Raw genomic sequence first — 12,310 nt, forward strand, 5'->3', positions numbered from 1 at the left:
TCTTTAATACTAATTTAATACTAATATGCTAGCTTCTTGAACACCGATAAAGAGACATCATTTATTCATTTATTCATTTAATAGGAATTTGTTAAACATCTAATCAGGAAGCTAAAGTACAGATTTTTAAAAAACATTTTTGGTAATTATAAAATTATTAATTAAAACAGTTCATACTATTTAGGTAGCACATTTTGCAAAAGACAATTCTGAGAAATATAAAGGAAAATAAAGAAAAATTAAACTGTCTTGTCCTCATAGAACACACAACCTAACGAGGAAGACAAAACAGATATAAATGTATGTGTACATAAACACATGAACTCCGTAAAGGTAAATAGTAAAATTACCTTTGATTTTCTCTGACATGTTCTCATTCTTATTTTCTTCAAGATTTTGACCACCATGAACAAACGTGAAAGACTTGTAAGAGACAATCATCAGACCTTTCCCATCAGGCTCTATAGCAGCATAATGTGGCACTGACTTCCCACGGAGAATATCACGCTTAATAATTTCGTATTTTTTATTATCTGTAAAAAAACAAAGTATTTTTTTAAAGATTTTATTTGACAGAGAGAGAGAGAGAGAGAGAGAGAGAGCACACTTGCAGAGGAACAAGAAGCAGAGGGATAGGGAGAAGCAGGCTCCCCACTGAGCAAGGAGCCCAATGAGGGGCTTAATCCCAGGACCCTGGGATCATGACCTGTGCCAAAGGCAGACACTTAACTGACTGAGCCACCCAGGTATCCCAAAAACAATTTTAAAACAAAAAGTTATAAATAAAATACTGTATTATAAAAATATCCTGAAAATATGTGTATTAGTTTTAATTAAAATTAAGTATTTTAAGTGTACTGTTAAAAGGCATGCTATTAAGAGTCTTTTCATAGGAATAAAAAGTTATAACCTCATTTTCTGTAAATATGTCCCTACTTTTTTTTAATTTTTAAAATTTGAGAGAGAGAGAGAGAGAGAGAGAGAGAATAAGCATGGGGAGAAGCAGGCTCTTCACTGAGCAAGGAGCCCGATGAAGCACTCAATTTCAGGACCCTGGGATCATGACCTGAGCCAAAGGCAGATGCTTAACCAACTGAACCACCCAGATGCCCCAATATACCTCCACTTTAAAATACTAGTAAGGAAATAAATAAATAAATAAATAAATAAATAAATAAATAAATAAATAAATAAATAAAAATACTAGTAAGGTCTCATGAAATTTGCTCCAGATTGTGCTTTCCAATGTGTAGCTATGGACCATCGTAGCTATTTAATCAAAATTAAGTAACATTTACAATTCAATTCCTCAGTCACATTAGCCACATTTCAAATGTTCAACAGCCACACATGGCTAGTCTTTGCACACATATAAAACATGTCTACTCGACAGAAATTTTCACTGAACAGCAGTGCTCTAGACATTGAAAGTGACTAACTTACCTGAAATATCAGCTTCTGATGGATCTACCTTTTCTTTTCTTATAGCCTATCTACTTTCCCAAAAGGTACATGATAGACATCTTCTGAAAAGAGCCACATATTAAGGATAAAGGGAAGGTATGGTGTGGACTATTTTTCTGCTTATTCTAGCTATTGATAAGACGGTTTCCTTAAGTGAAATGTTTATGATAGAAATGATTTAAAAAAATTTTTTTTTAATTTTTATTTATTTATGATAGTCACAGAGAGAGAGAGAGAGAGGCAGAGACATAGGCAGAGGGAGAAGCAGGGTCCATGCACTGGGAGCCCGACGTGGGATTCGATCCCGGATCTCCAGGATCGCGCCCTGCGCCAAAGGCAGGAGCCAAACCGCTGCGCCACCCAGGGATCCCTAGAAATGATTTTTATACACACTCAGAGACAGATCTACAGGGTAACTGTAATCAAGCATAAATAATGATACTTAATTTAAAAATTAAAATTTAAGATATGAAATATAAAAAAAGATACAAAATTAACTGTATCATGAAAGTTTCTGGTAAAATAACTGAATTTATTCTTGAAAACAGGTGCGGTTTTTTTTTGCTTTAAAAAGTACTAAAACAGTATAGTTGAGTCCATACCTTTACTTACACTGTTACTCAATTAAAGTGGATTGTACTTTATAAACTTCATAATAAGTAGTCAAAAATCGTAACTCAGTGTCACGTTATACAAAACGATACAATATGTTCTAAAATATGTCATTTTTTCCTCTAAATCTTCACCTACATTCACATTCATTTCATACATATTTAAGAGTAAACTTGTTTGTGCACTGTACATGCAAGGCAAAGAGTAGGCCAAAGACTCAGACTTCCATACTTTTATAGGGTGGCTTTGCCCAACATGCATGCAAGAGAAAATAACAGGTGAATTTCAAGTGAACACCACGATTACTAAGTTGGGAAATACTTGATTAAAATTAAATTGTTGGGCAGCCCAGGTAGCTCAGCGGTTTAGTGCCTCCTTCAGCCCAGGGCCTGATCCTGGAGACCCAGGATTGAGTCCCATGTCGGGCTTCCTGCGTGGAGCCTGCTTCTCCCTCTGCCTGTGTTTCTGCCTCTCTCTCTCTCTTTGTGTCTGTCATGAATAAATAAATAAAATCTTTAAAAAAAATTTAAATTGTCTTTTTAACTCAAAATTTTTAGAGCCTTTAACATGTTTAATGTAATAGGGATATTATACATCACTTTCAAATTTATTTGACTACAAAACGTTACTTATCAGATATTCCACTCAACACATTTAGAAAAACATTATGTTTATTAAAAAAGAAGAAAAAGAGTAACAATTACATTAATAATACTTAAGGAGGTGAAAGGAATGAGACACTACGAAGATTAATGAGAGAAAAAGTGAACTACAAGGAGAATTAATATTCTTCTAATTACAACCTTCGGAGAAAAAAGAAAAGTGAGTCTAATTATATCTGTCCAGTTGAGGCAAGGACACAAAGCAAAGGGAATGCAGGTGGTAGAGCTTGAGCAGAAATGTCACCATGTTCTGATAAGTTACTGTGAACTGATCTAAAGCTGTCACAGAACTGGGAACAGGAAGAAAAACATGCATGATGACTTCTCTGTAAGTTTTTGAGTTAGGTACCTTAATTAAAAAAAATTAAACTTTCTACTATCTAAAGCAGAGAATTGGTGAAGTAAGGCCAGTGGAGGCAAAGTTTCATTTATGCATTATTTTATATGATTTCTGGGCTAAGAATGAATTTTGTATTTTAAATTTTTTAATTTATTTTTTAAAAATAATCAATAATAATGTTTAAATACACGTAAGAGTTATATAAAAAATATCCATAAAAAATATTATTGGAATATAGCTATACTCATTTATTTATGTATTACTTATGGCTGCTTTTGTACCACAATGGCATAACTGAGTAGTTGTGGTAATAAATTGTATGGTTACCACCTAGCCCTATACAAAAAATGTTTTCTAAAACTTAAAGTTTTAAGTTACTGTGTTCCTCCAGATATGAAACTACAACATTGGGAAAAACAAAAAACAAATTATATTAAACAGTACACAGGGGCAGCCCGGGTGGCTCAGCGATTTAGCACCACCTTCAGCACAGGGCCTGATCCTGGGGACCCGAGATCGAGTCCTATGTCGGGCTTCTTGCATGGGGCCAACTTCTCCCTCTGCCTGTGTCTTTGCCTCTCTCTCGCTCTCTCTCTGTCTCTCATGAATAAATAAATAAAATCTTAAAAAAAACAACAGTACACAGTATTTGTACACCTATACACATGCTCATTTTAAAATAAAAAAACCCTCTTAGAACACAAATACTAATAGCCTTTATCAGATTATAAATTAACAGTTAACTCTTGAACAACATAAAGGTTAGGGGCATCAATCCCCTGTGCAGTCAAAAATCTGTGTTTGACTCCCTCCAAAACTTAACTTTAGCCTACTGGTGATTGGACGCTTTACTAACAAAAAACAGTAACAAAAAACAGTTGATTAACACATATTTTATACATGTATTATATACTGTACTCTTAAAATAAGCTAAAGAAAAGTGTTATTCAGGAAATCATAAGATACATTTATAGTACTATCCTGTATTTATCAAAATACATATATGAGGACCTGCACAGCTCAAATCTATGTTGTTCAAGGGTCAACTCTAATTTAATACTCATAAGTTAAATGAGTAAGTTAATAAAAACTGAGAAAAAGGGCAGAGTCTTCTATGGAAAAATCCACTTAGTTCTGAAGTAAGAACTAATAAGCAATAGTGAAGAGTAAGGTCACACCATGAAAGAAATCCTAATTAATAAAGAAAAAAATAACTTCAAATGTCCAAGTTAGAAGTCTGACAGACAGTTCTGAATAGATGATTGAAACTTTCTCCATAGTGAAGTACTCTAAGAAAAACTAGCAGTTTTCCTGAAGGTAGAAACAAACAGCAAGATTCAATTAGATTTGAAAGAAAGCACAATTGTGATTTAAGGAAGTAAAGGTATTTGTTTCACTCTAGGTATTTATATTTAATTTATATTTCAATATTACACTGTAATTTATAATTTACACTCAACGATATATGTAAATCCTTGTGTAATATACACACACATTTAAGAATATATATATATATATATATATATATATATATATATCCTTAATATATCCTTAAAACTTTTCTAGAATTATGTGAGAATATCTCCTTTTATACAGAAAGGCGTAAGTGACTGTGGAAGCACATTACTATTTTTTCTATAACCCATACCTGCGGAGAAATTATCTATAGGAATTCATTCTATTAGGTGTCAGGTATTAGAATCACAGCAACACCACCCAAGAAAAAGCCAACATTATATACAGGAACAGCTTTGTATTTCAAAATCTACTAAATGGTGCCAACCACTGTGGATTCACAATGTTGCTATATTTTACCTTTATTTTTTTTACTGATGGTGACCCACTCCAAAGAAACATAGAATCCACTCCCTTTCATATCCAATTCCTCTTTCTCTATTCGAAGAAGTAAGATAGTTACTGAATGTTCTTCAGTGTTCAGCAGTGAGATACTGTGAATTATGATAAAAGGATTCCCAAGCTCTTCATTAAACATAATCTAAAAAAAGATTATACACACAAATATATTACACAAAAGCAGGTAGCACAGAGGAAATGCATGGAATTCTGACAATACAACAACTAATTTGGATACTATTTACTACAAGGTATGGAAAAATGAAAAAAAGCCTTTAAATAAATTTGCAAGTTCAAATAACATTCTGTGAAGAAAGAGCTTTTTAAAAACGCCTATTTGTTTAATAGAGAAAAATGATCAGTACTCTTGGCTTAAAAACAAGGAAAACAAGGGCATCCAAGCAGCATCAAAAGGAGAAAGAGAACTAGAAGCAACAACCTAGAAAAGAATTATCAAGTAAAACAGTGCTCTAAAAGAGGACATGAACAGGTCAATGTTGACTCCTTTAGCTTTTCTCCTATCTTATATATGATTTATTTCTGCTTAGTTCCTCTTAGTTTCTTAATATTGTTCTTGTTTGTACACGTATATGCATGTGTGTATGTATGGGTTTTTACTATTGTTTTGTTTGGTTCTTGTTTGTTTCCTGGAAGTCTGCAAAGGTGAGAGTCAAAGGAACTGGAGAACTAATCATTAAAACTTCCTTATTTCTAAAAAATAAAGGGTCCCTTTACATTTAAAAGTTTTAATTCAACAAATTCTATTTAAATATAATACTGAAATGTCTTTTTACAAAGTAAATCTAATAAGCACCATAGAGAGACCCAAAATCTTACATTCTTTTTTATATACAAATACATAAGCTAAAAGACCATTATACTTATTTAAGAGTAAATAATAAAGACACATTTAAGACTGTTTGCTAAGTAAGATTTTTGAATAAATGAAAAAACAAGTGGTTGAAGAAAATATCCAAATGATAAAAGTTAGCTTAAAAAAACAAAATATCCTTTATCTGGAAATCCCATCTTATCTGCTCCTACTTGAAAGCCTTACAAACATGTGCCTTAATGTCAATTTCCCTACGTGTTTGAGCACCAGAATTATTCAAACAGTAGACCTTTCAAATCCATTCTAGTCTTCCACAAACAGAAAATAGCAAGAACAGCAAAAAATATCTCAAACACTCAAAACTGAGATGACAGGTTTTAGTTGGTTGACTCAGTTTTTGCTTTTGTTTGGGGGACAACAGGAGACTAAAAGGGAAGAAGGATGGATGGTAAGTTTTGTCAGGTACAAGTAGCTAGTTCATTGCTTCCTCCCCTTTTTTCTCTCATGTGAGTGAAAGGGACTGGAATGACACCAGGGAGTAGATGTATAAACTCTTATATATTGTTAGACTGAAGTTTCCAGTCTCCTGAACAAGCCCAGCAACTCAAATATGATATTGCTGGTAAGAGCACCCCCATCATTTTAGAGGCAACACACCGGCAAAAAGCAGGTAGTCTTGCTGTCTCCCTTCCTTTCTTTTTCTACACTGCAGTCATCATGGCCCTTATGAGGCCCCCTTATGCCCTACTGCACCCCCAACTGCTCCCACCATTAGCTTCCTCTCTGTTTCACCAACTTCCCCGAAGTCCTAAAACTCTCCTAAGGTGTTTCTCTTAAAGTGACCAGTATTCCACAGTATCCCTCTCACTTCAGTTAATGCCCAAGTCCCATCCCTGTCCCACTCCCCCTCTCCCCAATCCCCAGTCAAAATTATTATTAACTGTAAACATCTCAGAGGGTGCTTATTTCATTACAGCAGTGTATACTGAAAAGGACACGAAGCAGATTTAAAATTTTTGATTTAAAAAATATACTAAAGGCCTAATATGTACCAAGGTGATATACATAGCAGAAACCAAATGAATTATAGATCCATATGAATTTCTTTGATGCAGAGTATGTGGTGTTATTTTTAAGCTGAAGGTGAGCTGGGTCAGTGTGTCTCTTCTTGCTCATAACCAACAGATTCCATAGCTTGATCATACATAAATTCTCATTCATATATTTCCTGCCCATCACCCTCCGAACTCATTCCAACTGTTTCAGGTATTCATGCTATATATCACATTGCCTCAGTTAAAAAAAAAAAAAAAGAAAAGAAAAGGGAAAAAAAAAAGTTATTACCGAAGACCATAGCAGAAAAATGTCACAAAGTCCAATGAATATTAGAATCTGTGACCACAAAGGCCTGCAAAGGCTCCCTTCAAACACGCTATTGTTGTTCTGGTTATTTATTGTGGTTTTTGTTTAGTTTTTTTAAATTACTACAATTTGTAGTATACCACTTAATATAACTTAATAAAAAGATAAACCATTTGGTTCTAAGGCCTTCTTGGTTCTTCTCAAATAATTAAAGCCTGATCTTTGTAGGCATTTGTTGGTCTGATAAAGCCATTTTGTAAGATGTAAATATATTAAGTTCATATTTCTTTTCCCAGAACTAATAGGCCACGTGCTGAGATTCAGCTATTAGCAGTATCACAATATACTTACTAGTGTAACTCAGTGTCATTCTGACCTTCAGAAACTATGGCTCTCAAGAAATTAATTCCTTATTTATTATTATTAAAATCCTAGTCTGCCCCTCAGATTTACAAATGTTACATTGTTTTAAGAAAGCTGAAATAAAAACAGCATCTTAGAGATTGGTATATTACTATATTTATGTTATAGTGTATTCCTCTAAGTAAGAAATACTTTGATAAACTCATTATTTGACCAATGGCAACTTACCAGACAGCCAGAAGAGTTGTACCTCAGAAGCATGCTAGGCCCATAAAGATACTAGCAGATATAACATGAGTAGAGAAGATATCCCAATGTAATTCTTGGCTAACTCTTCATCAAGAAGGAGGCAATGTCAGTATTTAGTGTACTGCTTTACTCAATAAACATTTACTGAACAAATGAATGCAATTCTTGATAATTGCAATGACCTCAGGTCAAACCAGAAATGGTTAATGTATCAGTTTTGTAAAAGGTATACATTTTATAATTTAATTAAAAACTCCTAAAACATTATATGTTATAAAAACAAAGATGTCAAACATAAACCATGCCCAAAAAGTGTTACTTCAAAATCACTAAGGTCTACCTTATATATACTTTCTAGAATTTGCTTAAGTCTAAAAAACAGAAAACAAAACCGCACCTCCCATTTTTCAGAAGCACTATTTCCACGTTCACCTGTACCAATGAGATACAGTCGTCCAGTTCCATCCGACAAGGTAACCCAGGTTGAAGACGTAAAATGGATTGATGCACAAAGGCGATTGTCGCATGCTGTCAAATCTGTGGGAAGTCGAAACACCTCTCGTGGCTTTCCTAAAGCAGTGTCCTAAAAAGAAGCCAGATATTATAAATGAATCCTTTCCTCTTCTTGATCCATATGCACACAGAATATATATCTGCAGTGTAGTGGTTACTATCTTATTCAAGAGAAGGTGCCTAATTCCCCTCCGAGTATGAGTTGTACTACCCACTTCTAACTAATAAAATATGACAGATACCATGCGTGTGTGACACACATACATGTATGTCACATATGACAGTATGTGACTTCGGAAATTTGGTCATAGTTTTCATTACATCTTCTATCTTGCTCTCTCTCGTACTGCACATGGTAGACCCACATGGGAAGGACATAAGGGCTCCTGACAACAACCAGCACCCTGTGAGCTATTTGAAGGCCCTAGTGGACCCCTCAGATCATTGCTCTCTGGGCTGACATTTTGGCTACAACCTCATGAGAAACCTTGACACAGAAACCACCCCATTAAGCCACTCTGATTTCTGACCCTCAGAAACTGTGAGATGACAAATATTTATTGTTTGAAGTCACTAGGTGTTGAAGTAATATATTACACACCATAGATAACTAATACACTAGAATAATCTGTTCTCCATTCTTAAGTTTAGAGTTAATGATCAGAATTTTCAACTAATTGGAAATATTACATCATGTTCTAAATGCCTGCCTCCATGGACACCAGCCTGGCAGTATGAGAACACCACACTTAGACTCTTAGCAACTTATGTTTCTGTTAGCACATTTTTATTTTATCTATATCCTTACATTTTAAAGCTGTAAGATGGACTGCATCATTAAAATATTTTACAAAAAAAAAATATATATATATATATAAAAAGGTTGACATTTCAGGAAATAAACATGTATCAAAATGTACTCAATTGAATAATTTGTTGTTGTTCTTACAGCTTTAGTTTTCAGTTAACAGATTTTCCTACAGGCCAAAAATAAATCTTGATTCATGTATATCATTCCCTGTTCCTAGAATTACTTAGATAAATGCATATATTAACAAAATTTAAGTAAACTATACAAAATGTCCTTACACACATTTTTTAGTGATTCACTGTCTCTTTCTAAAGCATTCAGTTTAGTTTTCTTTGAAATGGCACCTTTCCTTCTTTTTGTATTCATTTTTTTACTGATTTACTTAATACTGATTAAATAATGAAAATACAATGACAAGCACAGCTAAAATAAAGTTTTTAGAATGACCAAATATGAGTATTAGTAATGTAAAACTCAACTAGCAGAAATAGAATTGTTATCAACACAGTACCAAGTAACCTACAAGCAGTAAACATTAAGTTTACTGTGGTATCCTGTCAGTATATTATATAAAGGGAATAGAGATTATCAGTTACTTCAGTGTTCAGTTAAATGGAGATCAATTAAGAGATATTCTATTGAAGGCTGATGCCTATGTAGGCATTTAGAACATAATGTGGCGTTTCCAATTACTGAGAAATAAATGAAGCAGTCAAAAAATGCTATTGGGATACCAGAGATCTGGAAAAAAATTGTTCTTTCCCTTACAGCATACACAAAAGTATTCCACATTCCAGACAGATTAATAATCTAAATGTTTTAAAGAAAAAGTAAGATAACTTTGTTAGAAGATTAATCACATTTAACTCAGGGTGAAGAAAGTCTTCCTGTAAAAAATAAAAAACATGTAGGACACAGGAGAAAAATATTTGCCACAAAAATAACACAAGACTAGCATCTACAGCATATAAGGAGTCTTAGCAACTCAACAAGAAATACATGACTATCCAAAATATTCAAATGGGCAGTAGGGGAGACTGAAGGTTAAGAGGAAACTTTCCATTTTTGCTTCAAATACATTGTTTGACTTTTTTTTTTAACTGAGCAACTTAGGTGTAATATACATAATTTAAAAAATATTAATAGGATAAAATAAAATGAGACTTCTTCCTCAAAACAACTATTTTAAAGTAAAGAATTCTAGTGGTCTCTACCACTATATGCCCTTTACTACAACTAATCTAGTGAACACTGCTAGGACAAATGCAGGGCTTAATTTGTTGAATCACTATTCTTCATTTCATATACAATTACTAAGGTGTTTTAAGCTATTTTCTTTTAAATACAAGGTTACACATAACTGAGATTGCTGGAAGGATTTCGATATCAATAGGATCAATAGGATGATTAAGATATTCATGTATATAAATGTAAAGCTAAAAATTAAATTAAAACACAAAACACACCAGTGTCTCTTACGTAAGTTAAATGATAGTTTTAAGTGAAAGCAATCTGGATGTTCCTAATTTTTGAAATCGAATTCTCAGAGGGTACATTTAATTTTAAATGGACTGTATGCAGTAAAATATTTTCTTCTGTAAATTTTAAATTAAGAGTATTAGATTATTTCTGAATAACCTCCACTGAAAGTTTTAAAAAGTGTCCTCATAATAATGCTTTATGATACTGGATCTGTGTCTTTGTCCCACCTAATCATTTTCTTCCAGACCAAAAAAAAAAAAAAAAAAAAGGTGAATGTAGCTATGTTCAAAGCTGTTGAAAATAATTCTGGAGTAACATTTCAGGGCTGAATTACAGAACAATTAAAATTTCAATGATGAATGGTACATTTACTGAATAACTACAATGTACAAGTATCCTATTAAATAAGTGCTTTGACTTTTTTCCCATCTCACTTAACTATTACAAACTCCTATGAAGTTGAAATCATTATGTACACTTTGAGGGATAAAGAACTCTGTCAAAAAGATTAAATCATTTGCCCAGAACTCCACTGCTAAGAAAATGGGAGGGCTAAGATTCAAATCCTGACTGACCCCACTCCAAAAGTTGATGGTCTCTCCTATACTCCACATTTTCTTGAGAAGAAAACACTACCCAAGTTTTTCTAAACAAATGATACCCCAGATCTCATTGCAATTTCTAGAATACTCCCCTCTGCCTGCAAAAACACCCCCACAACAACAATACTCTGAATGCAACTACCTGAATATTCAGTTTTTCTTCAGACTAACACCTTATCTAGAATTTTTTTTTTAATTTTTATTTATTTATGATAGTCACAGAGAGAGAAAGAGAGAAAGGCAGAGACATAGGCAGAGGGAGAAGCAGGCTCCATGCACTGGAAGCCTGATGTGGGACTCGATCCCGGGTCTCCAGGATTGCGCCCTGGGCCAAAGGCAGGCGCCAAACCGCTGCGCCACCCAGGGATCCCTAGAATTTTTTAATTAAATTCCTGGGTCAACAAAATGTAATAAAAAATTAAAATGTCAATATATCAAACGACACAGTAAATAATATATGAACTGTATTTATGAAAAATATCTCTAAACCAGAGTTTGAAGACCTCTTATCACAGTTATAAGACAAGGTTTGAACTGACAAGGCATTTTTCTACTACATATGTTTATAAAAAGCACTACTCACTACTCAAGTTTAAAGAAAATAGTCAAGAAAAAATAGGTAAGGATGCCATTTACTAGTATTATTACATGTTGACATTTAAAATTTTGTCCTTTTGGGATCCCTGGGTGGCGCAGCGGTTTGGCGCCTGCCTTTGGCCCAGGGCGCGATCCTGGAGACCCGGGATCGAATCTCACATCGGGCTCCTGGTGCATGGAGCCTGCTTCTCCCTCTGCCTGTGTCTCTGCCTCGCTCTCTCTCTCTCTCTCTCTCTCTCTCCCTCTCTGTGACTATCATAAATAAATAAAAATTAAAAAAAAAAAAAGAAAAGAAGGTGAGATTCAGGTCTAGAAATGCTAGTATGGAGATACTGGCCTGCAACTGAGGTAGACTAACAGTTATAGTGTGTCACTCACTTCAAGACACAGCTTCACAAAGGGCTTAAAATGGAATCCAGTAACTCTCTCCTGATCTTTAAGTGCAATTTAAAGAGGCACTATGAGACAACATACTACTTTAGGAGAAACCAGTTTTTCAGGGTAAATGGAAACATAAGTTATAACAGAGTTAATTCCCTAAATATTAAGAAACAAAACATTACTTTA

At 33.9% G+C, this 12,310-nt stretch overlaps 1 protein-coding gene across 3 annotated transcripts in view; it reads right to left on the reverse strand.

Moving 5' to 3' along the window:
- The window catches only part of NUDCD1 (NudC domain containing 1), an 82,214-nt gene that overhangs the window by 48,866 nt on the left and 21,038 nt on the right, over window positions 1–12,310 (reverse strand). For 2 of the 3 annotated variants that reach the window (XM_077846988.1, XM_077846990.1), the window contains exons 3-5: window positions 8,136–8,321; window positions 4,894–5,074; window positions 351–533 (exon numbers count right to left, since the gene is read on the reverse strand). In XM_077846988.1, coding sequence (XP_077703114.1) covers window positions 351–533; window positions 4,894–5,074; window positions 8,136–8,321 — 550 coding nt within the window. Of the gene's footprint in view, window positions 1–350; window positions 534–4,893; window positions 5,075–8,135; window positions 8,322–8,852; window positions 8,871–12,310 lie in introns of those variants that run through there. The other variant, XM_077846989.1, reaches the window with a different exon arrangement.

The sequence above is a fragment of the Canis aureus genome, chromosome 14 (genome assembly GCF_053574225.1).
Source record: "Canis aureus isolate CA01 chromosome 14, VMU_Caureus_v.1.0, whole genome shotgun sequence".
Lineage (NCBI taxonomy): Eukaryota > Metazoa > Chordata > Mammalia > Carnivora > Canidae > Canis > Canis aureus.